The sequence below is a fragment of the Momordica charantia genome (genome assembly GCF_013281855.1).
Source record: "Momordica charantia cultivar OHB3-1 chromosome 4 unlocalized genomic scaffold, Mcharantia_2.0 BLBB01000004.1, whole genome shotgun sequence".
In the NCBI taxonomy this organism is placed as follows: Eukaryota; Viridiplantae; Streptophyta; class Magnoliopsida; order Cucurbitales; family Cucurbitaceae; genus Momordica; species Momordica charantia.
The window spans coordinates 29,271,643-29,297,174 of record NW_028275162.1 but is presented as its reverse complement, the minus strand read 5'-3'; the positions used below and the strand labels follow the sequence as shown (position 1 = coordinate 29,297,174).

Below are 25,532 nucleotides of genomic sequence, written 5' to 3'. Positions count from 1 at the left end.
ACTGCCGAGCTGGAGACGGCGAAGGAGCGTCTCAGCAATGGAGTCCTATTGGAGGAATCGTTTAGGCAACATCCTGACTTCGATGGATTTGCCAAAGACTTCTCTGACGCGGGCTTCAAGTTCCTCATGAAGGGCATTGCTTCCGACATGCCTGACCTTCAGATCGATCTCAGTGGTCTGAAAAAGAGGTATGCCGAGCAGTGAGCGTCTGGGCCTGGCGGCACCCCTGGCCCCCAAGCGTTGGTGGATAAGTATGTCAGAGATCTGGACTCTGACTACTCCGATCTCGAAGAGGACCAGGTCGGCACCACTCAGGAGAGCGCTCCTCAGGCAGGCTCTTAGGCGATCATCCTTCATGAGGCCTTTCGCTGTCTTTCTTCTCTTCTCCTTTGTTTGTAAGTGTCAGGGCAGAGCTGCAAGGTCTATAAGCCTTGGCTCTGCTCTCCATTTAATAAAGAAGCTCCCATTTGTTTTTACTTTGTTGCCTTCCTTTCTTTGCTTTTTCTTTAAGCTAAAGCCAATGTCACCTCGCACCTCGTACTTTTGAGGTCGCGCCTTCAAAAATACTTGAAGTTTTGAATTCGAATCTCTGTCTAGCATTCAATGCATTGCACCAACTCTGGATTTTTTAACATCGCACCCTTAACTTAAAAACGTTAAAAGGCTAAAATCCTAAGTCCGTAGCTGTTCTTCATATCATACATCGTACCCTCAGGTTCAAAGGCTTGATCATTTTGAACTTTTCACATCGTCCCTTTACCTTGAAGGTTTGAATTTTAAGTTCACCAGTGGTTTTGGCACCGCACCTCGTACCCTTAGGTTTTGAGGATTGAATTTTAACCGACTGCTGGAATGTGATCGTGCGGGAGTCCGTGGCCCCCATTTAATTTCTGGTCGAACTCGGAATCATGAAATTAAATCATCACATTTATTCCGATCATAATTCTTTTGAAACAGTTTTTACAGATCCATTGAAAACCCTTTTGGTATTTCAAGGATAATAACGCTTCAGGTGCTCCGCGTTCCACGGGTGCGCGAGGACGTCTCCTTTCAGATCGGCCAATATGTACGTCCTAGGTCGGACTATGCCCTTGACCTCAAACGGCCCCTCCCAAGTCGAGTCAAGGACACCCACATGGGTTTGGACCCTCCTTAAGACCAGATGTTTGACCTGGAAAGTCCGAGGTCGAACGCGAACGTTGTAATGTCAGGCCATTCTACCCTGATATTCCGCCAGGCGTAGCTGGGCCATTGCTCTTCTTTCTTCCAACAAGTCGAGGTTGAGGAGCAGCTCTTCCTCAATTGTTGTAGGCTCGTAATGCTCTACTCTGTCAGATGGCATGCCGATCTCAACCGGGACTACAGCTTCGTAGCCGAAGGTCAGGGAGAACGGGGTCTCACCCGTCGATTCTCTTTGGGTGGTCCGGTACGACCATAGAACCTCTGGTAGCTCCTCGGCCCACCTGCCTTTCTTGGAGTCCAGTCTAAGTTTGATGCCTCGCTTGATGATCTTGTTCACTGCCTCTACCTGCCCATTTGCTTGCGGATGTGCGGGGGACGAGTTAAGGTGACTTATGCCAAGCTTGCTGCAAAAGTCTTTGAACTTGGCGTTGTCAAACTGCTTCCCATTGTCTGTCACAATGGCCTGCGGTATACCAAAGCGACATATGATATTTGTCCATACGAAGGACGTGACTCTGGATTCCGTTATGTGGGAGAGCGCCTCGGCCTCGGCCCACTTTGTGAAGTAATCCACAGCAACCACAACGAACTTGGTCTGGCTTTTGCCCAAAGGGAAAGGACCAATGATATCTACCCCCCACTGCGCGAATGGCCACGGCGTCGAGATGGGGGTGAGGAGCTCGGGAGGTTGGTGGATTATGGTTCCGTAGCGTTGGCAATTGTCGCAAGTTCTAACGAACTTCTTGGCGTCCTGGCTGAGGGTCGGCCAATAGTATCCTTGTCGGATCACTTTGGCTGACAGCGACCGGGTGCCTGAGTGATTGCCGCACACTCCTTCGTGGATTTCTCTGAGGACGTACAGGCCCTCTTCAGGGGTTAGGCATCTCAATAGAGGCAGGGAAAAGCCGCGTCGGTACAATGCTCCACCTCGGACCACGAACCGAGCTGCTCGCCTTGCCAACTTTCTGCGCTCCTTGGGGTCTTGTGGTGAATTGCCCCTAATGAAGTCCGCAATCGGGTCCATCCATGAGGACTCTGGAGCGCCAATCTCCATAAGATCTGGCTCTGAGATCAAGGGATTATCTAAGATCTCGACGGGGACCGACCTGGCCAGGTCGGTCTCGTACGCCGATGCTAACTTGGCCAAGGCGTCAGCATTAGAATTTTCTGCTCGGGGAACCCGGCTTACTTCGTAAGTTCAAAACTGAACGAGGTACGATCTGACCTTGCCCAAATACTTCTCCATTCGGGAGTCTTTGGCTTGGTACTCTTCCTTGATCTGGCTCACAACCAGCTGGGAATCGCTGAAGACCTTAACACAAGAGGCCCCCAATGCTCTAGCGATTCGCAGACCGGCAATAAATGCTTCATACTCAGCCTCGTTGTTAGAAGTCCGGAAGCCGAACCGCAAGGCATACTCAAATCGCTCGCGTCCTGGTCCGAGAAAGAGGACCCCGGCCCCGCACCCCTTCTCATTGGAGGATCCGTCGACATAGATTGTCCACGGTAGGTCGGACTCGCTCAGCTCGGAAGGTGGTGTGAGCTCGGCTATGAAATCTGTCGCTGCTTGTCCTTTCAACGCAGTTCTGGGTTCGAACTGGATGTCGTACTCACTTAGCTCCATTGCCCACTTCATCAGGCGTCTGGAAGCTTCTGGCTTATGGAAGATGTTTTTTAGGGGTAAGTTAGTGAGCACCACCACAGTATGGGCTTGAAAGTATGGTCTAAGCCGTCGGGCCAAGGTGACTAAAGCGAGAGCCAACTTTTCCATCTGAGGGTATCTCGTCTCGGCTTCGGTCATAGCCTTGCTTGTGTAGTAGACCGGGTTTTACCGCGCTTCCTCTTGCCTGATTAGGGCCGAGCTGACGGCACTGTCAGACACTGCTAAGTACAACTGGAGCTTGTCCCCTGGCAGGGGTTTGGCGAGCAAAGGTGCCGAGCAGAGGTAACTTTTCAACTGCTGAAATGCTTGCTCGCACTCCACTGTCCATTCAAACGGCTCTTTCTTTCGTAGGACTTTGAAGAAAGGAAGGCACTTATCTGTCGATCTTGAAACAAACCGGTTCAGGGCCGCAATCCTGCCATTGAGGCACTGAAGCTGCTTCAGCGTCTTAGGTGCCTCCATCTCCAGCACGGCTTTAATCTTTTCGGGGTTGGCCTCGATTCCCCGGTTGTTCACCATGAAGCCAAGGAATTTTCCCGAAGAGACTCCAAAGGCACATTTAACTGGGTTGAGCTTCATTTGATATGTCCTCAGAACCTCGAAGGCTTCGGTCAGATGAGAGAGATGCGACTTAGACTGCTTGCTCTTGACAAGCATGTCGTCCACATACAGTTCCATATTCCGGCCGATCTGCTTGGCGAACATTTTGTTCACCATTCTCTGGTAGGTCGCTCCTGCGTTCTTTAAACCGAAGGGCATGACCTTGTAACAGTACAGACCTTGGTCTGTTATGAATGCGATATGATCTTTATCTGGGACATGCATCTTGATTTGGTTGTACCCAGAGTAGGCATCCATGAAGGTGAGCAGTTCGTGCCCGGCTGTGGCGTCCACGAGCTGATCAATCCTCGGCAGTGGGAAGCAATCTTTCGGGCATGCCTTATTTAAGTTCGTAAAATCTACGCACATTCTCCACTTTTCGTTAGATTTTTTAACTAATACAACATTGGAGAGCCACTCGGGATACGAAATTTCTCTTATGTATTCAGCTTTCAAAAGTTTGCTAACTTCCTCAACAATTACATCACTCCGCTCCTTGTTTATAGGTCTTCTTTTTTTGCTTTACAGGTCGGAATGACGGACCTATGCTGAGGCGATGCGTCATAATTTTCGGGTCAATGCCAGGCATGTCCTCATGGGACCACGCAAAGACATCCAAATTGGATCTGAGGAAGTGGATTAGCTCCTCTCTGTCGGTGGCCCCCAGCTTGGTTCCTATGCTTACTTGCTTCTCGAGACTAAGCAGAGGAACAAGCTCGAGCTCCTCAGTGGGTGCGGCAAACTCCCTCCTCGGCAGGTCGGCCTCGAACTCGAGCGTCCCATCCCTACCGGCGAGAGTTTCGAGGGCGCAGACCGATGAACCTTTGAGTGCGGAGGCATAACACTCCCTCGAAGCGGTCTGTTCTCCTCGGACCGTGCCCACGCCATTGGGGGTGGAATACTTCAAAACTTGATGAAGTGTCGAGGGAATGGCCCGAAATGAGTGGATGATGGGTCTCCCAAAGATGGAGTTATAGGCCGATCTACCGTCAATTACCACGAACTCGGCCATTTGGGTGACCTGAGTTTGGTCCTGCCCAAGTGTGACCGGCAAGTCGATGCAACCCTCTGGGATGACCGATTCTCCAGAGAACCCAACCAGCGGTGTCGGGCTTTTCGCCAATTGCGACCTCATCCATCCCAGAGCGAGGTAGGTCGGTAAGGACATGATGTTAGCAGATGCGCCTCCGTCTACCAGCACCCTCCTGACCACCACATGATCAATCAAGGGAGCGATCACAAGTGCATCATTGTGGGGCAGGTGGACCTCCTCTAAGTCTGTACTGTCGAAGGTGATTGGGCAGGTCGGCCTCTGCTCCCTGATGATGCACACCTCGCGCCTGACTGCACGAGCTAACTCCTTTCTTTTATGTCCGGACTGACCCCCGCTTGGCCCTCCGAAAATGGTATTGATGACCGCAGGTCGGTCAGTGCGCCGATGCGGTGTCCTTGAACGCTTCCGCTCTTCCTTTTTCTCTGCCGAGCTGGTCCTGGGCTTTCCCACAAATTTCTTGAAGTAGCCATCTTGAATTAGATCCTCAATTTGGTGCTTCAACTCCCAGCAGTCCGACGTGTTGTGGCCGTGCTCCCGATGGAAGCGACAATACTTGTCCTTGCTGCGCCTCTCCGGGGCTCCCCGAAGCTTCTCAGGACGCTTGAGTAGTTTTTCCATTCCAGATTCCTCGATGTTCGTTAGGATCTCGGATATTGGAATCGTGGTCGGGGTGAAGCGTTCGTAAGGTCGGCTCCTAGTAGGTCCGTTCTCCGCCCTTCGATACTCAGCTCGGCCGCTGGAAAAGGATCCCTTGTCCTTGGACTTGGGATTTGCCTTTTCTATATCTTTTCCACCTCTGCCCCGGCCGATCTTTCGTTCTGGTCGGCCGGTTTTGGTTCGGAGGAGCTCCTGTCCATCGATGACTTTCTTCGCCTTCTAAAGCACCTCGACGAAGGTGGTCGGGGCCTCCTCTCCAAGTTTCACCGTGAGGGCTTCGTCGGCTAGACCGGTGAGAAAATAGCACATGGCCGAGTCATCGGAGCAGTGTGCGACCTTCAATTGCTCCTCCTGGAATCTGGTGACATATTCTCGCAGCGTCTCACCCTCCTTCTGTCTGATGGTGGCGAGATGGGTCGCTGTCTTTTTGTCATAATGCCGAGAAGAGAACTGGGCGAGGAACTCCCTTCTCAGCTGAGAGTAGGTCGAGATCGACCTGGCTGGCAGTCTCCGATACCACAATCGCGCGCTGCCAGTAAGCGCGATCTGAAAGGCGCGGCATTTGATTTCGTCTGATGCCGCTTGGAAATCCATGAGGCCTTCAAAGACCTCAACATAATCCTTGGGGTCCTTCGACCCATCATAAGGTTTCACGGTAGGAGCTTTGAACTTCGGAGGGATCGGTGCTTCCAAAACGTCCGAGGTGAAGGGCGATTCTCCCAAGTCGCCATCGTTCAGTGGACCTTCTTTCTGCTCACATTTGGCCTTTAAGGCCTCCACCTGAGCGTCGAGCTTGCCCCTCAGCTGGTCGAACTCCGCCCTTGTGATCACCCCTGCGGGAGTTGCTGGGTTGTGAGAGGATTCAGCCTGCTGGTTGGAGCTCCGGTGTGAGTGGGATGGTGACTGTCTTTTTCGGAGAGATGAGCCTCTCTTTCTGTTGAGATGCTCACGGAGGTCTCCCCTCCGGCGAGTGTGTCCCTCGCTCTCGTTGTCTTCGGGATGTTCCTCCTCGACTGGGCCGAGGTGGGAACCCCTTTGCTCACGTATGTCAATGCGCGTCATTCGATTTTCAGATCGGGATCCTGTGCCTGCAGCTAGTATCATCTCGTTATAAATTTCCTCCATGGACCGCATATGTGTGCGCATTGCCTCCATTTCTCTCTGGAATGCGTCAAAGTTCTCACTTGTTGGAGCCGGGGCTGGACCCCGGGCGCCCTTCTTAGAGGTCCCACCTCGGCCACGGGTGGCCTTGGATGTCCTTGGGTGCGTAGGTGGTAGGACAGGCGCGGTGATTCGTGCCGACCTGCGGAGGGGTTCTGTTGCTAGGCCGTCGTGACCTTGCCCCTCTACCACTGCTGCTCCGACCTCCCTCTGGTGGGCATCGCTGGCAGCTAGAGTCCTTCGATCTGCCGTATTGGTCGAGTTTGCTGGTTGAACCATTTTCGCTCGCGTGTTGATTTAAAAGAATTGGGATGACTTAGATTGTCTTCCCCACAGACGGCGCCAAATGTTTATGCAAGGATATGCACAACAGTGTATTTCAGATTGCAGCTCGAACTCGGCCTCCGGACCGATCTGAATACTTGGGCGGACCTGCACAAAAAGGTGAGCACTCCGACGATCAAGTCAGTATAGGTCGGATTCCCAGTTTAGTTCGAGGTCAGAAATCATCGTACCTGATCGTGGAGTGAAGTCCTCTACTTATGGGTGGTAGTCCCGCTAATCTCGCGACGGTTACACCCGGTAATCTCGGGACCGTCGGTTACACCTGGTAATCTCGGGACCGACGGTTACACCAGGTTCACCTCGGCCCTCATACTTAGTATCTGTCAACGTTAGTGGTGGTGATCTCGGCGGTCCGAGCTGGGGCATGACTCATGGTCACCTTGGAGCACCAATGGCTGTCCTCCACGTGTCCAGGGTATTCTTTCCCCCAAACACAGTTCAAGGACTAAATCGTTTCTTGATTGAGAGTAGAGGGACCAAATTTTCGTATGATTAGAGTTTGACTTTCTAAGAAATCATAATTATCATCTTTACCTGAATTTTAAATCGTGTTTTTACCCCATTCTTTAATTTTCAGAACCAATGATAGGTTTCGTCCTCCAACAAGGAGAATTCTCCAATATATTTTTTGAGAAACTTTAAATTATTTTATAAACAAAGACAAACAACTAATTTAATAATATATAAAGATTATTTTATAAAACATTGAGTAATTTTTATTAGTAACATATAAATAAAAGAGTTAACAGGCATATTAATATTAATTAAAAACTTCACAATCAAAGTGGGGAGAGAGTCAATGTTATAGTGAGAAACCATTGCCTATCTCCATCCAAAAATTGAACTTAGAGGAACAACTTTCTATTCCTACTCTATTCTTAGTCAAACTAAGACTCAGCCTTCTCCAATCAAACCCACCTACAATGAAAGATTGTGATTCTCATATTAGGTTCACATCATATAACTATTAAAAACAGAAATAAGTCTCGGAGTTTAACTACTTTGAAGCGACTTAAAATATGTTATTATCTCATTAAATTCAACCAAGTATTCACCTACTAAATAATTAAATCACTAATAATATCTCATGAGTTAATTCGAACATAGTATACTAGATAAAATGTCTCTTGAGGTCGAATATTCAATTTCTCACTCTATACATTAGTTGAATTAAAAAAAAAGTATTTTGTGATTGTGCGATGAAGCGGAGCTTACTTCATCCCTATTTTTAGTTGAGTCCAAACCTATCCCATAATTAAAAAAGATAATTTCCATATTAGATTCATAGCAAGTGATTAAAAAATTTGAGTCGAACCTAAAATATCCACTAATACTATAAAATCCAACCAGTGTAATATTATCTATAAAAGAAAATACCCACAGTTTATTGTTGTTAGGAAATGATTAAATTAATTATAAAATAAACCCAACGGTAATTAAAACAAAAATGGAAAATGGAAAGGAAAGTGTGTCTCCGTAATTTCATTCTCGCCTTCTGTTTCAGAAATAAAAAACCGTACGGTTTCTTCGGCAGGCAAGTTTTGAGAATTATATATTTTAGTGGATAAAATAAAAATTTGGTTGACGCTAATAAATAAATAAATAAATAAATATTTGGAAGTTTCACTAAGTAAATAAATAAATGCCCTTTGTATTATAATAATAATAAACGCCCCCTAATTAATCCTTTCCCATATCAAAAGATGAGTGAATTGGAAACGACAACTTGGAATTTGAATACACCAATTTTCTTAAACGCAAATTTAAAATTCCAAATAAAAATTTCCAGAATCGCTGGTTTGGCGTCCGCGTTCACATTCAATTTCAAATCAACGCATTCCTGGCGATCGTTTTCGTCACAAAAATTGGTCGTCGCTCTCTGATTCACAAATCACTTCCCATTTTTCCACTCCCACTACAGGCTGTCAAATTACCAAAAATCAAGGAAATGGCGGCAGAATCTTCATAAATACCTACAGCCACAGCCAGTGCGAGATCCGCGTTCTTCTCTTACATTCTCAGATGGATCGGACCGGAAGGGAAGGCGATATGGATGAGAAGCTGAGCGAGATGGATCCGAATCAGAAGAGTAAGAGATCAGTTAGAGGAGAGGGATTAATGGCCGAAGAATCGATGTCTGTGGAGAGGAATTTCGAAGCGCAAGAGGTGCCGTCGTGGCCGAACCAGCTGACGGCGAGAGCGTTTCTAGTGAGCTTTGGGCTGAGCGTGATGTTCAGTTTCATCGTGATGAAGCTCAACTTGACCACCGGTGTTATTCCTTCGCTCAATGTCTCCGCCGGACTTCTTGGCTTCTTCTTCGTCAAGACCTGGACCAAATTTCTCGAGAAATCTGGATTTCTTAAGCAGCCCTTCACCCGCCAGGAGAACACCGTGATTCAGACTTGTGTTGTCGCTTCCTCCGGCCTCGCCTTCAGCGGTAAGCGCCTTGATTTTACCTCAACTTTCCTTTTTATAATTACTTGTTAGGGTTTCGATTTCGGAAAACTTCAACGAAGATCGCTTTGCAACTACGAATTTTCATCGCTGAAAACCTCAACATGTAAGATCGTTTGATAATCATTTTCCTAATTTTTAAATAAATTTCAGGAAAGTTTTTTTTAGTGATTTTAATTTCATCTTATTAAATCATTACCATACTAATCGATTAGATATATTTTTTTTAAATGTTGAAGATTTGCATCAGGAAAAAGGGAAAGAAAAAAAAAAACATCAAAAGCCTATTTTATGACCATTATCATGATCATGTTGATACCTTTTATTTGGATTTTTCTACCGATTTTGTTGTTAGATTAGGATAATTCTTATACTTCGTTTTGTTTATTTTTTTATTTTTGTAATTTAGCCTTTTGGGACGGTTTGATGTCCATTTTCCTTTTAGTTTTTTATTTTTGTTGAAATTTTCATGTTTCTGGAAAATATATTTAAATTTTTAATCAATTTCAAAAATAAAAATAAAAATTAAAAAATTATTTTTGTTTGACTTTTAAAATTTAACTTAGATTTTGAAAATGTTTAGATGCCTATATAACGACGATGGGTGTATTTTTTCTAAACTTAACTTTTAAAAATAGATAACCAAACGGGATCTTAATTCATTTGAGAATATTTTAGATTAAAATAATAATATTTTTTAATAGAAGCAAACGTTAACACAATAATTTTAGGATATTGGAAAAAATCTGATTCTCTTTCAAAATTTTATAATGAGTGTGGATGGGCCATTGAACAAAAAAGTAGTCATTTTGACTTTGACTGGACAAAAAAAATTCATAATACTATTAAAAAATGCCGAGACCAGTAATAATAAATCCTATTTTTAAAACATAATGGAGTGGAAATTGAAATATTGATACGATATTGACCACAATTTTAACAATATTCTCTCCAATAACTTTAATTAAAAGGATTAACTTGAAACTTTAAATATTAAATCGAAAGAAAGTGAGATAATCTTGTTTATTGACATAACTTTTATGTCAAAAAAATAGAAAACAAAAACAGTATTTTTCTTGTTTATGTCAATGTTTTAGACATTACTTGATTTAATGTGTTGCATATTAATTATATAGAAGAATAAATAAAAAATATGAATTTTAAAAATTAAAAATAAAAGAGAATAACATAAAAAGAGTTTGAAAGAAAATTGGTAGAAAATATATCTAAACAGCCCTCAAGTGGATGGGGCAGAAACCATTAAAAAAACAAATTTAGTGTTTTGTTCTATTCTATATAAATGGAATGATAAGGATAGACTTGAAACCATATAAAATAATATATAATTTGCTTGCGTGAGCGTGACAGAAGATTCTCTGGATTTTTTTCTCTCAAGAATCTTCAAGTTGGCCATGATGAGTAAAGTATTGAATATCCAGCCGCAAAATGAGGCTTTTAGAAAAATAAGGTTCTGTTTCTCTTTTTTATTCTTCTAAAAGGAAAATAGTCAACATACCAAACAGATCACATTGCAAATGTTTTGACTGTTTATCGAACATAGAATCTTGAAAAGAGTATGAAAAATACTTGCTTTGACACACTGGGGAGTAGTACTAGTCTATTCTATTGTATTTAATACTATGAATTCTGTTAAATCTTTTTAGTTCAGAAAGTCAGTAGAAATTCTTACTAGTGTATAATAAAATATTATTCTTTAAAGGAAATGGATAAAAATGGTTATTTTGTATTTGATGTTATAAAGAATGTTGATATATATGTATTTGATGCAACAGGAGGTTTTGGGAGCTATCTATTTGGACTGAGTGAGCGCATTAGCAAGCAATCGGCCGGAGATGTGAATGACTTCAAGAACCCTTCATTAGGATGGATTATTGGTTTTCTTTTCATCGTCAGCTTTCTCGGCCTCTTCTCGGTCGTGCCTCTACGGAAGGTAATATTCATCAAGTTTTTAAAGAGACTTTACATTATTAAGGCACGAACGACGTGTCGTGCTCTGATTTTTCAACTTTCTTAATTCTTGTGGTTGGTTTTCTCAGATAATGATCATAGATTTCAAATTGACCTACCCAAGTGGTACTGCCACAGCACATCTTATCAACAGTTTCCACACTCCTCGAGGAGCCAAACTAGCCACGTTAGACTCTCTACACTAAAAATTTTGTATTCTTCAGCATATTCCATGGTTTAAATACATAAAAAGTTGAATCTTACTAATATGTTCAAGCCATTAAAAATTTATTTAACACATCATAAGCGAGAACTCTCGGTCATTGAAAAATTTTCAATACTATGGTAGTATGAATATTTCTTCCATTTATTTTTCACCACACTAACATTATTTAAGAATGATGTTAGGCCAAGAAGGAGAAACACTTTAGTTTGGGTAATGTGTTCGTATCGGACAATTGTTAGAGACTCCGACACTTATTAGCTTAATAGTTATATGTCACACGGTACAAAGTGAATATGGATTCAACACTTGTTAAGAATAAGAAATAGACATAAATAGTAAAATATGATAAAGTAATAAATTTTTTAGAGTAAAATATATCAAACTCATTTTCTAAGCATAAAAATGCATAAGATTATTAGCTTTGAGTTTTTTTCCTGGTATAAAAATGATATATAATTAAAATAAAGTGATATATTTTAATAAACGTGTTCTTGTCGTGTTGTATCTATGCTTCTGAGATGTCACGTCTTGAAAGTATTAAGAAATTATTTAGAAATGAAAAAAATTTCCCTTACTAATAGGTGTGGAGGCAAGTCTTTTTTTTTTTCAATCAAATATATTGTATTGTTTGTAATTTTGATGCATTCTGTATCATAGGAAGCAAGTGAGAACGCTTGGGAAGTTCTTCTCTTTCAGCTTCTTGTGGGGCTTCTTCCAATGGTTCTTCACTGCCGGAGATGATTGTGGATTTGTCAATTTCCCTACATTTGGCCTCAAAGCTTACGAATACAAGTACTTCTTATATCCCTTGCTATCAGTTATCCAGTGTTTCCTCAGCTTTAATTTAAAAAAACCCACATTTCTTGCTGCAGATTTTTCTTCGATTTCTCTGCAACATATGTTGGGGCAGGAATGATTTGTCCGTACATCGTTAACATATCTATATTGCTTGGAGGAATTCTTTCGTGGGGTATAATGTGGCCTCTCATCGAGACTAGAAAAGGAGATTGGTTCAGTGCTGATCTGAAGCCTTCCAGCTTTCATGGCCTTCAAGGCTACAAGGTCAAAAAAAATCCCTTCAGCTCCCTTGAATTTCATTCTGAAAGCTCTTACGATTCCAATATTTATTCTCTCCATGTAATTCTCTTTGTGGGTTCAGGTGTTTATCGCCATTGCCTTGATTCTGGGTGATGGGATTTACAACTTTGTTAAGGTGGTGGCAAAAACTCTATCAGGTTTGTACCATCAGCTGAGGAAGAAAGATGTGATCCCGGTCTCTGATGCTTCCCCTTCTTCGGCCTCCGACATATCATTTGATGACAAACGAAGGACTCAAATCTTCCTCAAAGATCAGATTCCCTCGTGGTTTGCCATCGGAGGCTATGTTGCGATTGCAGCCATAGCGATAGCCACTTTGCCGCACATGTTTCCACAGCTGAAATGGTATTACATATTGGTCATCTATGTGATTGCACCGGCACTAGCTTTCTGCAACGCTTATGGCTGTGGGCTGAGTGATTGGTCCCTTGCGTCTACCTATGGAAAGTTTGCCATCTTCACGATTGGGGCGTGGGCTGGCAGTACACATGGAGGAGTCGTGGCAGGCTTAGTAGCTTGCGGAGTGATGATGAACATCGTCTCGACGGCATCGGATTTGATGCAGGATTTCAAGACCGGATACATGACACTAGCTTCACCACGTTCCATGTTTGTGAGCCAAGTGATAGGCACTGCAATGGGATGTGTCATATCTCCCTGTGTGTTTTGGCTATTCTACAAGGCATTTGATGACCTTGGCCAGCCTGGGAGTGAATATCCAGCGCCTTATGCAGCTGTATACCGAAACATGGCTCTTCTCGGGGTCGAGGGCTTCTCTAGTCTCCCAAAGAACTGCCTCACCTTATGCTATGTGTTCTTTGCAGCAGCCATTGTTATCAATGTGATAAGAGACTTATCAGGGAAGAAGGTCAGTCGGTACATTCCAATACCAATGGCAATGGCGATTCCGTTCTACATAGGCTCGTATTTCGCCATCGACATGTGCCTCGGAAGCCTGATATTGTTTGTGTGGGAGAAGATAAACAAGGCCAAGGCTGAAGCTTTCGGACCTGCGGTGGCGTCGGGTCTGATATGTGGCGATGGAATATGGACATTGCCCAGCTCCATCCTGGCTCTGGCTGGAGTTAAGCCTCCTATTTGCATGAAGTTTCTATCGAGGGCCACAAACATTAAGGTTGATAATTTCTTAGCATCATGATTCATGAAGCTTTTGTTCGCAGCCACAACAGAAGGTAATATTCTAAATATATTTAGTGTGTTTATATTATAAGCTTCACAGTACACAAGGGACTCAACCAGCTCCTTTTGATGTCTAGTTTTTTTTTTTTTTTTTTTGAGATAAAATCTCCTTGATGTCTAGTTAGTTGTGATTCAACTGTCACTGTCGTATATTATGCATGAACTCTTACGCATGTTGTCAAAATATTTATAAATAGTTGTTTTCTGGTCAAATCAATGCGTCTGCTCTGCTCAAAATTCATAGATAAAAGATAAAATATATGTTTTTAGTATTTAATAGGGAAGAAAATATACTCAACATTTCGTCAGTAAAGATAAATTTATATTTACTAGTTATATATACAATTGAAAGCAACGAATAAAGTGATTATTTTCTTAAAAAGAAAAAAAAAGTCTCCAAGGACTATTATAATGAAACTTTTTCAATTATAAAATCTAAATTAAAATTAAGGTCAAATCATAGGAACTATAATGATAATATATCAAAAAATGTCTAAATTTGCACAACAGATGCATGCAGTAATTAAAATTTTGAATATATATATCTCAAATGGAATAAAGAATATGATAGTTCAATTTTGTACAGAAAATATGTAAAAATCAAGGCCGGAAGTCAGCATGGTTAGAACAAAAGGGCCTTCTCCAAAGTACGCAAAAGGGAGAAGTGTAAATTCTTGCTCATACGCCAAGCCAGCCAATAAGAACGCGTGAGCAATCTAAATTTTCAACCACGAATCAATACACATTTTGAACCTGAAAATGCAATCGAAGCAGAGATTTAAATGGTCAATTTTCTTGTTTGAAATTTTGAAGTTCATTAACGCTAATTAAATAATGAGATATTAGCCTGAAAATAGCATTACCAGCCACAGTATCTTAACCTGATAATTTTGGTCCACATAATTACTCCTCCGATAACAACCAATAAGCTACAATTAACTGAATGATTTCTTATCTAAAATACCTAGTTTAAACTAGCATACTGAATTTTCATCCCTAATTGATATTTCCATTTGTTCGTGGTTCCGCATCTAACGTATAAAATTTTGGTTTTAACTAGGTATAACATTTCTTGGAACTGAGATATGAATATAAACAGTCATTGAATGTTAAAATCACAATCCAAGAGAGTCGAAATCAATAGGCTGATGAAGAAGTTGATGTACCTTAAGATAGGATGACGAGACCGAGATAGATAGATGCACATAAGAAGATAAATGATATCATTCCCCTGCAAAAAATGATCATTCAAGTTAGAAGATGGATGGATAGAGAATTGATATGCAACCATGAACATCATTACATTTCAGCCCTTCAGGATAATATTATCAAAAATAAAAACGTTTCAAAGATTGACATGTTACCAAATGACGCCCCATCCAATTCCATTACAAGGGCATGGACACAGTTCTGCGAACTTCTCAGCATCGCTCGAGTTGACTCTTCGTGAAATCAAGTCATCATATATATCTGCACGAGTTATAGGGTAAACCATATGATTCTTTTGCAATAACAATCTGGGTTTCTAGTAATGTTATCATATTTATAGAGAGATTATGATATACCGTAAACCGAGAACAAACTGTTCATCACACCTGCAAATCATAAAAATAGATGTGAGAAACCCTTCTTAATCTAGTGAGGAAAAAATACGTAGTTCGAAGAACAGCTATTACAGGAAAAATATATACCAATGAAAAGAATGACATAACGAAGTATGCGAACTGTAGTTGTTTCCTGCAGGACCCAAATAACCGCAAGGAAAATAATAAATCCTGAGATATACAGCAGGTGAATGTCAATATCAAGAGCAACTAAAGTGGTGCTGTATAAACTTTAATTCCTACGAAAATATCATGGGAACTTACCAACACAGAGTCCTCTAAGCGTCCACTGTAAAAAGGATGACATAGAAAATTAGAAATTGAAATTTAATAGAAATTGATAATGGTGAAACTGGACGGTAATATCAGAAGATGATGTAAAAGTATGTCTCGCTCATTCTTTTACTTACATTTTTTGCAATGAAGAGTACAATTAGAAGAGCCAAACCCAAACAGCCAGCTGCAATTCTTGCAGTGAGAAGATTAGTTGATGCGAGAATCATAGCCATTCCCCAAAATGATGATCCAAGATCTAGATTGAAGTGAAAGAATAAACAAAATGGGAAGCAGTTCCAAGAAAATAAATTTACAATGGAAGAAATAACACGAACTCAATTGGATAAATATATGATAACACTTTTCTATAGATACAATTATAATTGTGAAACATATTTTCAAGCGACCTAACCAAATAATCCACTCCACTAATTGAGACAAGTTAAGGAACTGAGTGTTCTGAGACTCCCAAACAACTCGACCAGAATGGGTCGTAGTTCAAGCTCAAAGGTAAGATATGGAGGAAGAGGTTGCATTTCTATATTTGAACCATACATGCTCCATAGCTGGGAGATGTTAAAAACTAAGTGAGTAATCTCGCCAGAAAACTAGTAATATAACTTAGTGGACTTTGACTCTCGATAGCTTTGACTTTCTACATCACAAAGACATGTTACAATTTACGGAGCATTTAAACCAGTACATTCAATTATTGATTTATTTATTTTCATATTACGATTGTACAGAAGTAGTTGTCAAAGAAAACAAAAATAATCTTATTTAAGTATGGACTTGAAACCCTCATTCATCAAGGATGGGAAGGTGGTAGGAGCAAATGGCATAGTGACTAACTTGTAGTGACTTTCGTGAGTTCTAAAAGCAATTTAGATTGTTAGCATATGTATGCCCATCTCTATACTGCAGAATGGATGAACATGCACACAGTTGAATTTTTCTATATATATATTAGACACTCGAGTTCTAAACATGATCCGCTGCTGATCTCATTGCTTATCAGGGAATAGAAGGAAGTGGAATAAGAGAATTACATCCTGCAGGCAAAATCAACCAATATGCACCACCACGTGTTTGAGTGACCCCTCCCTCATTTGCATGAACCTGGATTCCTTCCACCTGCATATAAACTGGTTACGTCAACTTCCTCTAGGAGCATTTATCCCAAACCATGGAAATCTCTAAAGAGATAGCATAATGACTTCAAAAATTGAACTTAAAACCAGATCACCATTTAATGGTTTCATGAACAACCAAGATATCCACACCTGGTTAATTAATGGAATGGATGATTATTCAGCTTTAGATGTATAGATAACTGTCTCATAGCAATGAAAATATTATACAATTCAGTAGCGAAGATGTCTTCTACAAGGTAAGAAGATGGCATGAATTAATTTTTAGTGGAAATTGCTAAACTGGGTCAAGATAACTAGTATAGGAGAAGATAGAGAGAATATCTAAAATAGGGATAATGTGAGACCACGCATCCTCAAAGAAGCCAAACAACTACAGACGCAAGTAAAGACAGAAAGAAGATAAAAGAAGATTGGAATGCACGGATATCTCAATGGTCCTGATAGCAGATTCATATCCTACATCTAGTGGCAGCAGAAGAATCTTATTGAGAAAGAACACCAGATACATATCTTTTCAATTGCCACAGCATATAGAAATGAAGAAAAAGCTTATACATCACCACAGGTAAGCTTGCAAGCTATTGCATGGCTTGCTTCGTGCAGGAAAACAGTAATGAGCTTGAAAGGAGTGATTATAAATGTCCTCCATAGCTGTCATAATCAGAGGGAAAAAATCAATATTCGTCAAGCAAATAAAAAGGGTGAGAATAAAGGTCGCCCAGCTCATACAAAATAAGGAGTCCACCTCAAGTAAACTCGAGAAAACATCTTCACTTTTTCTTATCAGAAACCATAAGGTACTGGTATTAACACACCAAGGAATTCCGACCAAGTTCCTAGGTTCTTTCACTAAGTCAGATGTCTAGTTTCATTAAAAAATAGGAAAAAAAAAAAAGAAAGTTGTTTGAGAAGTTAGAACTTGTCTAACAAAGACTACGAGAAAACGTGAATGAAACTGAGTTCTTCAGAAATTGAATATCTACACTCAGTTCAAGTCTATTGTTTGGATCCGTCGGCGGTTGGCTAAGAAGACTGTGGATACAGATAGAGATGTAATGTAGATTTAAGATCTCCCACTCTCTCCACCACCAATTTTAACTCTTCAAATAGTTAACTACCTATATATTCTACCATGGTGTTTAAGATGAAAATAAATAGCGTTCATGAAGATTTAAGGTCGGGGAGAAACATTAATCGTAATTTGCGAATAAACAAGGAAGAGCCATCATGGATCTCATAGATAACGAAAACCTAAGTCTGCTTAGACAGTTAACTTCTCAGAATCCAGCACGAACTTAAAAATCGTTCTAAATTTCATCCTGTTTCCTACTTCCGAGAAACATACAAATTTAAAGCCTAAAAGAAGCTCGAAACTGAGGAAACGCAGTAGAAACAGTCTAAAGAAGCTTACCGCGAGGATGACGACGGTGAACACCCCAATCATAACTAAGAACGCAACCTGATCACGTTGACAGCAGTTCCTCAACTCCCAATTCGGCATTCTCTTCCAATCTCTTTGCCTTCTGCTCGATTAAACAGAAACTCTCAGGTTCCACAAGACAAATGCTCGATCTCCTCTGGCAAAGAGACGATTCAAAACTGCAGAGGGAGAAAGAGAAATGTTGGGCTCCACTTTCTACTGGAACATCGTTGAAATGTCATGGGCCAATCGCGTGAGAACCAGAAAGAAATTTCTAACAAATGGACAAAGATTTATTTTGGAAATTCGAAGTTGCCTGGCGGAAGACTCGGTGATTGGTCAATCCGAACTTTGCAGAATTTTTGTCTTTTTCTACTCTACAGATCAAAAGTGGTTTAACCACCAAGACGCAGCCAATTCTAGAACGAATCATTCTCTTCATTTTGAAATGATCGGTTCTTCATTATCATCAATTTGGATTTCGTGAAATAATTCATCAATGGCCGGCTCATAAATCAAACTTCGATGGATTAAGCCGTCAAATTCTTTGAATAGGATATAGATTTTTAATTTTTACTAAGCCGGTTTATTGTAGTGTGATTTTTCCATTTTTAGTTCAAATATATATAAAAGAAAATTATGAACTAATTCATAAGGTATTTATTATATTTCAAGATCCGATGTAATTTTTAGAACTCGGGGACTTAAAAATGTTATTAAAAAACGTTTGATTAAAAATATAAATTTAATAATAAGTTTGAAGAAAATGTCGTTTAAAAATTAAAAAAATTATAATTTTAATACATTTTAAAATAATACTTGAATGGATCTCAATTTGCCTAATTCAAACTTTATTTTAAAATTTGATATAATTAGGCAAGTGTATATGTTAGACTCAAAAACTTTTAGAAGTTGGTGTGGGCTTGAATTGAAATCCAAGTAATACTTTAGGCCCACTGGATTTGGGCTTATGGTTATTAAATGGTATGATCTGTTTTAGCATTAAAATGGTTATAATTTGATTCTTAAGTTCTGCCATTTTGGTAAAAGAATTTGTTTCGATATTTGGAGTTAATTTTATTTATTATATTGGACTTAAAATTGAAGTTACTTGATCTTAAAATCAACCTGTTTTTTTAGTTCACAAATTTAGAGAGGGGAGATTGAACCTCTGATCTTCTAGAAAGAAGTAAATGTTTAGCTTAGCCCTTAGGTTTGCATTAAGATCAACCGTCTCACTTATTAAAACATTTAAAAAAAAAATTACAATTTACTCTTTAATTTTATTAAATTAAACCTTTGAGGAAATGTTGAAATTAATTATAACATTAATTTAAGAGATTGTAAACTATCCTTGGTTTTAATTGAGAATAAGAAGTCAATCCTATATTTAGTAGGTTTATAAACTATTTAACAAGAGATTAGGAAAACTCAACCTTATTAATACTGGTTTAACTAATTGAACTGGGCTGACATCGATCATAGTCTCATATCCTTTATAACATTGTGTTGTATAATACAAATATAGGTTACAAAATCTTTGGTGGTATATTAATTGAATTGGTTGAGATGAAAACTTAGGTAAAAAGTGAAAAATGATAAAAGAGGGGACATCCAAGTTGTTGTTTCAACTTCACGCCTCTCTATTTCTTTTGAGTTGGGGCCATGACCATGAGTTAGCCTTTAATTCAAAAAGTTAGCTTTTTAAAATTATTCCAACGTGTGTTGTTCCATCTTTAAGTTCAAACCCTCATGGCTTACTTGTAAAGTTCCCACCATATCAAAATCTTTGCTTCCATCTTAATTCATTTTTTTAAACTTCTCTTTTTCAATTTGGATCAAAATAAATTACTGCTTATATATGTTAAGAATAGGACTAGTTTGAATTATGTGATCTAAATAGTGTAAGTTAAATTATGAAAATAACATTGTTTTCTGATTTTGAATTTGAAATTTTAAAATTATAACTATATTTAAAGAAAGAAAAAATTTTGATAGAAATATTATTTCGTATTATAAATTATAAAATATGGTAAAATAAAAATTCTACGAGATTTATAAGAAAAAATATTAATAAATTAAGTAATATTATTTTAAAATAATTAAGTAATTCTAAGCGTTTTAAATTGAGATTCAATTTTTAAACCTACACATGTATTTGAAAATAGAATATTTATAACATAGCTGATTGAAAATTTATCCAACGCTCACGCCCAAAGAGGGAAAAAGGGAAGAAAAAGAGGGAATCACAACTTTTTGACAAATTATTAGTAATAATTCGACAATTATTATTGTTTAGATATTTCATTTTTTCTTTTTTCATGTCAATTTCAAATGAAGGACAGCTTTAAGATTGACCAATTATACAAAAATTGCTAAAGTTTAATTTAAGTTAGCTACCAACTTAGCTTAGTTTAATTGGTTAAGCAATCATTTCTTAAGAAAAAATATAGTTAAAAATTTGACGCTTAATCTTTAAAAAATTTCATATACGAAAAATGATACGACATCCCCAAAAAAACTACACACATTTGTTAACAAAATAGACGTACCAACTACTATGATATTGTTGTTTTATTATATTTAGAAATATGGATATGTCATTGGAATGTTGCTTAACATGATATTTTAACTGAAAATTTGATCAGCTCATCAACAGGTCCATTCCTTTCGAGTTACACATCCAAATATATTTTAAAAACAATAATTTAGTGATATATAAATTTTTTATTAATTAATTTTAAGATTTTTATTTTTTATGAAAAGGATTTAGTGAAAATTTTAAAACATGTTAAAGAGTAAAATTAAGAAATTTAAATGATTAGGGACTGAAAAAACATTGAATTTAGAGTTGGCTTGATTGGTTGGTGTCATTTCTGATTTGTGAGTTTTTGTTGCCGACATAGTTGTCGCCATATGCTTAACGGAATTTTATGACGTTACAAATTTATCCAAGTCTTCTTTTTGGATAATCTGTTTTCAATTTTTTCATTGTAATATTGTTTGGATAAATTTAGTTTTTGCAAGATCTTAGTTTAAATTTAGTAAGTTGAGAAAGTAAGACTATTATTAACCTTTTCAAATCTTTTTTTATTTTTATTTTGTATTTTATATCTCCGGTTACAAAGATTAAATTTTAAAATAAAATTAATAATCATCTATCCAAGTAATTGTTTTTAAAAAGTGGGTATATGGAGTCATGGACCATATTATAATTGAGATTTTTTAATTTTTTTCTAAAAATAAGATGATTAAATAATCACAAAAATTAAAAATCTAGCGCCTTATTATGAGTGAAATTAAAATATCTACAAATTTATGGTTATAATTAACTTAGTTAAATTAATTTTTTATTTATAAGTAAAGTCTGGTAGTCTAAAACCACATACCATGAAAAAACTAAATTTAAATTATAAATATTTAACAATTAATTAGATGATTAAAGGCCAAATGAATAAATAAATAAAATGTACCTCTAAATTTAGTGACCCTAAATTTTCAATTCGACAAAAGTTCCATCTTTACCTTAAACTTGAATAAGTATTGCAATATTTATCTTCTTCTATGCTTTTGTTTGAAGAATTACTATAAAACATTATGATGTGAGTTCAATTAATTACAAAAGTTAAAGGCTAGTACAAAATTGTTAGGGAGCCTCAATACCTAAAACCCAACATTAAAACCATTTGGCAAATGTAACTCCTACATAAATTTTCCACCCTACAATCTCTTGGTGGGAGATATATGTCAATTATTGCTGAGCTATGTTTGTTTTCACACACCTACCTAACTAGAAACCTTGTAATTAATCTAGTCTGGTTATTTAGTCAAAGATCTTTATAAACCAACCTAGCTTCTCAAGGTTAATAAAGTAGAGCATCATATTTGTGCAAGTTGAGGATGGTTTTGAGGTTTTGCTTGATAGTTCTATCACATGATAGATCAATGGGCAGTTGAAAAAGACAGAGGCAATCCTTTTTCTTTTGTATGGAAAATATGGTGTGAGATTAAAGGGGTTTTTTTGGGACAAAAAAGTGGTAAGATAAAAAGCCATTTGTGTTGAAGGCCCCATTCTTGAATGCAACCTCTTGTGCCATTGCCATTGGCCCTATCAAAATTAATAATCCCCAAAATTTTCAAATTTATGTTCATCTTTAAAAGGGTGGGTTGAGGCCCACGTTTTGTGTTTGGGATTTATTTAAATAGTAATTTAGAAGTGAATTAAAAAAGGTCAATTGTTATCGCATAGATTTTAGAATAGGCCTAAGAGTAGATAATAAATAATAATCATGTTGATGTGTGGCCCAACTTTTCTCCACACACAAACTCAAAATTATAAACGACTATGTCTATTCATTTCTTTTTAAAAGTGGAGCATTAGATTGGTAGCAAATAAGCAATTAAGGTAAACACTGCATTTCTATCACATCAAGATAAATGGTCTATAGAATAAGAAATTTGCTTATGCTCACTTCACTAGAAAAATAACTATTTGGATTGAGATTTGAGAGGAGATAGCTTTCTTAACCAATAAATTTGTGAACTTATTTTGAGAACATTAACATTGACGAAAAGCATTCCCTCCAGATTTACCTCTAGATCAAGGATATTAACAATAAGATTTGCAGCCTCACATCGTGTATCGAACGTGCCATTAAGTAGACAGATAGCCTTCATACAATTCGATGAAATCACTAAATTTCGAAGCCCCACCTATCGCAAGACAAAGAGCCTCTTTGATGGCAGGAGCTCGACGTGCAATGACGAGTACTCCACTGACAGAAATTTGGACAAAGCAAAGTCTAAGGAATGAGGGCTCGAACGAATAGTAATCCCTAACTCAAACACAGAGAACATCGACTTATCTTTTTTAGGCACACACATACATTTACTTATTTGTACTAAAAAATCAATATTTTTACCATACTTATTATCATCCACACGTAATTATTGTTTAGGGATTTGTTTTTTCTTTTTTTGATACATTTGTTTAGGGTATTTAAACATGGAAGAAATTGGCAAATATTTAAAATTTTCCCATGAGACCAAATTGAAATTATTGCTTAACAAAATTCCACCATGGCCGGTTCTTATTGAGCTCTCTCTCTCTCTCTCACTTCCTCTTAACCCAATAAAGTCTGATACGAAGAAGACTCGGCCTCTGAATAGCCTTCGAAATCTGTTCAATTGTCTCCGTCTTCTTTCTCACACTCCAATTTTCCATTCAAATTCTCTGTTTATGTTCATTTCCAGAGTCAGAGGCTCTGTTCGATTCCGACTTCATGGCGATCGAGGCGGTTTGTCCCGATATTTCCGTTCCCGCAATGAGCCCTAGAATTTCGTTTTCCCACGACTTCTGCCAGTCTGAAGCTATTCCCGTTGAACAGCGCCCTAAATCCCGATCCAATTCCTCCGGTTTGAATTCCAGCATTGATTTCGATTTCTGCATTCGTGAGTGTTCCGATCAGGAATCGTCTTCCGCGGATGAGATTTTCTCCCACGGCAGAATTCTCCCGCTCGAAATCAAGAAGAAACCGGAGGATCCTCCCGTGCTGATCGATCAGTCTTCTTCTGCTCCGGCTCCATTGGCGCGAACACGATCTCTCGATGCCGATGTGGAGAAATGCTTGAAGAAAGATAGATCTTCGAAGGAAATCAAGGCCGCGAATAGTGATTCCGAAGAGAAGCAGAGTTCCAATTCCAAATCCTTCTGGCGTTTCAAAAGAAGTAGCAGCTGTGGCTCTGGATACACTCATAGCTTATGTCCTCTGCCGCTTCTATCACGAAGCAATTCCACTGGCTCTGCACCGAATATCAAGCGAACGCCATTGTCGAAGGACGGTGCAAGCCACAAACAGAGCTCCCATAGAAATTCCTCCAAAACTTCATCATCACATTCACAGTGTTCATCTTCAATGGGATATCAGAAACCTCCACTGAAGAAGGTACACGGTTCGTACGGTAACGGAGTTCAAGTAAATCCTATTCTAAACGTGCATTCGGGGAATCTTTTTGGTTTGGGCTCAATATTCTCCTCTGCCAAGGATAGAAGCAAGAAAAAGTGATTAGTTTTTCCCTTTTTTTTTTAATAGTCATCCGATTGTCTGATTTGCAAAAAGGTTGTGGAATCTGCAATTTCCTTTATCTCCTTTTGCCCTTTTGATCTCGAATATGATTCTTAAAACTCAAAATGCAAAGTTGGAAGAGTTCCTTTTTTTTTTCCTGCCCTCATTCACCGATTGATTGACGTTAAAACAAAACCAATCTTGGATGAAACATTAAAAAAAATGGCTTATGGCTTTTGGGGTTGAATTTAGAGGGAGAGAAGAAGAAGAAGATGGATAATGTATGGTAGGATGTGAGCGAGTGGTGGCATGCATAATTGAAAGGCAGATGCAGCAAAAAAAGGACAGGTTAGGCATTACTTTTCCATTGTTTGTCTATTGCTCTTCTTCTTTTTCTCATTTTGGTATTTTCTAACGCTCAGAAATGTAAATCTGAAATTGGTTTCTATGAAAAAAATAAATAAATAAATAAAAAATCTTAGTCAAGAAACAGTGTACTTTTGTGTGTAGGGTGTGGTTGTGTCTCAAGTGTTTGTATTTTGGCTTTGAGGGAATATTCATGAGTGTGTATCCATTATTGGGATCTTTTTCATTTCTAATTTACTTTTATCCCAGGTAAAAGATATTGTATTTACTTTCAAATATTCTCAAAATGTTTTTAGGTATGTTTTGTAATCATTTTGTTTTTTGTTTTACATGTGTTTATAAATATTTTTAAAATCTAGACTCAATTTTAAAAAGAAAATTAAAAAACTTGTCTTTTAGTACAACATGTTGGGGAGGGGATTCGAAGCTCTTGATTGGAGGTATATCTGCCAAATTTGTTTTTATTTTTATAATTTAGCTAAAAGTTCAAATATTTTTTCAAGAGAGGTGAAGAACTTATCAATGAAATTGTATAAATTTGAACGGGTTATCTGATCACTTTTTAAAAAATCTTTTAGAAAAAATAATTAAATGTCATTTTTAAAAGCATTTTAAGTGCTTTGAAAATTCTCAAATTTACTGTAAAAGCTATATTAAAACCACTTTGAAACCACTATTCTCATGCTTTTTAATTTTTATTTCATTTATTAATATAATATAACCAAGCGTTTGAGAATTTTGAAAAGCATTTTCATTTGTTTTTTTAGTAAAGTAATTTCTATAAGTCAAATCATCGTCCATTTGATTTTTTAACAGCATCTACAATCTTTTGCTATTTGACACTGACAACCAGTTAAGACATCTATTCTTTATTAAATAGTTATGAATTCGAATCTTAATTTCTACCGGTTGTACTTCAAAAAGTAGAAATATTCTATTAATTAGGTGATTTCTTTCATTTGAAAAAAAAAAAATCAAATTATCTATATCATAAAAATATTTGGTTGAGTTAAGTTAGCTAAACTATTAATGTTTATTG

The 25,532-nt window shown here is 38.3% G+C and overlaps 3 protein-coding genes across 4 annotated transcripts; 2 read left to right on the top strand and 1 right to left on the bottom strand.

Annotated features, from left to right (window-relative positions):
• The first annotated feature begins 8,369 nt into the window (after positions 1-8,369).
• LOC111006377 (putative metal-nicotianamine transporter YSL7) lies at positions 8,370-14,333 on the top strand. Of its 2 annotated transcripts, XM_088122659.1 has the most exons (7): positions 8,370-9,099; positions 10,910-11,067; positions 11,174-11,271; positions 11,968-12,102; positions 12,183-12,372; positions 12,470-13,601; positions 14,195-14,333. In XM_088122659.1, exons 1-6 carry the CDS (start codon positions 8,685-8,687, stop codon positions 13,565-13,567), a joined length of 2,094 nt encoding a protein of 697 aa, XP_087978785.1. In that variant the 5' UTR covers positions 8,370-8,684; the 3' UTR covers positions 13,568-13,601; positions 14,195-14,333. The 2 variants fall into 2 exon arrangements, with proteins under 2 accessions (XP_087978785.1, XP_022133970.1); XM_022278278.2 differs by lacking the exon at positions 14,195-14,333 and having other exon boundaries at positions 8,371-9,099; positions 12,470-13,821.
• LOC111006658 (peptidase M50B-like protein) lies at positions 14,124-18,420 on the bottom strand. The gene is made up of 10 exons (XM_022278694.2): positions 18,054-18,420; positions 17,198-17,293; positions 16,538-16,622; positions 15,623-15,744; positions 15,477-15,501; positions 15,300-15,383; positions 15,174-15,203; positions 14,973-15,078; positions 14,775-14,839; positions 14,124-14,361 (listed from the first exon to the last, which is right to left on the bottom strand). Exons 1-9 carry the CDS (start codon positions 18,141-18,143, stop codon positions 14,776-14,778), a joined length of 702 nt encoding a protein of 233 aa, XP_022134386.1. The 5' UTR covers positions 18,144-18,420; the 3' UTR covers positions 14,124-14,361; position 14,775.
• Positions 18,421-23,024: 4,604 nt separating this feature from the next.
• LOC111006095 (uncharacterized) lies at positions 23,025-24,280 on the top strand. The gene has a single exon (XM_022277843.2). It carries the CDS (start codon positions 23,345-23,347, stop codon positions 24,125-24,127), a length of 783 nt encoding a protein of 260 aa, XP_022133535.1. The 5' UTR covers positions 23,025-23,344; the 3' UTR covers positions 24,128-24,280.
• The last annotated feature ends 1,252 nt before the right edge of the window (positions 24,281-25,532 follow it).

What these genes read in the sequence shown, in the direction of transcription:
- LOC111006377 (XM_088122659.1), top strand. Translation starts at nt 8,685, where the DNA reads ATGGATCGGACCGGAAGGGAAGGCGATATGGATGAGAAGCTGAGCGAG. An exon ending in CTCAAAGCTTACGAATACAA is followed by an intron (nt 12,103 to 12,182) that starts GTACTTCTTATA and finishes TTCTTGCTGCAG; the next exon opens with ATTTTTCTTCGATTTCTCTG. An exon ending in ATGGCCTTCAAGGCTACAAG is followed by an intron (nt 12,373 to 12,469) that starts GTCAAAAAAAAT and finishes TTGTGGGTTCAG; the next exon opens with GTGTTTATCGCCATTGCCTT.
- LOC111006658 (XM_022278694.2), bottom strand. Translation starts at nt 18,143, where the DNA reads ATGCCGAATTGGGAGTTGAGGAACTGCTGTCAACGTGATCAGGTTGCG. An exon ending in GCTTAGAGGACTCTGTGTTG is followed by an intron (nt 15,384 to 15,476) that starts GTAAGTTCCCAT and finishes TGTATATCTCAG; the next exon opens with GATTTATTATTTTCCTTGCG. An exon ending in TTATGTCATTCTTTTCATTG is followed by an intron (nt 15,204 to 15,299) that starts GTATATATTTTT and finishes TATGATTTGCAG; the next exon opens with GTGTGATGAACAGTTTGTTC.
- LOC111006095 (XM_022277843.2), top strand. Translation starts at nt 23,345, where the DNA reads ATGGCGATCGAGGCGGTTTGTCCCGATATTTCCGTTCCCGCAATGAGC.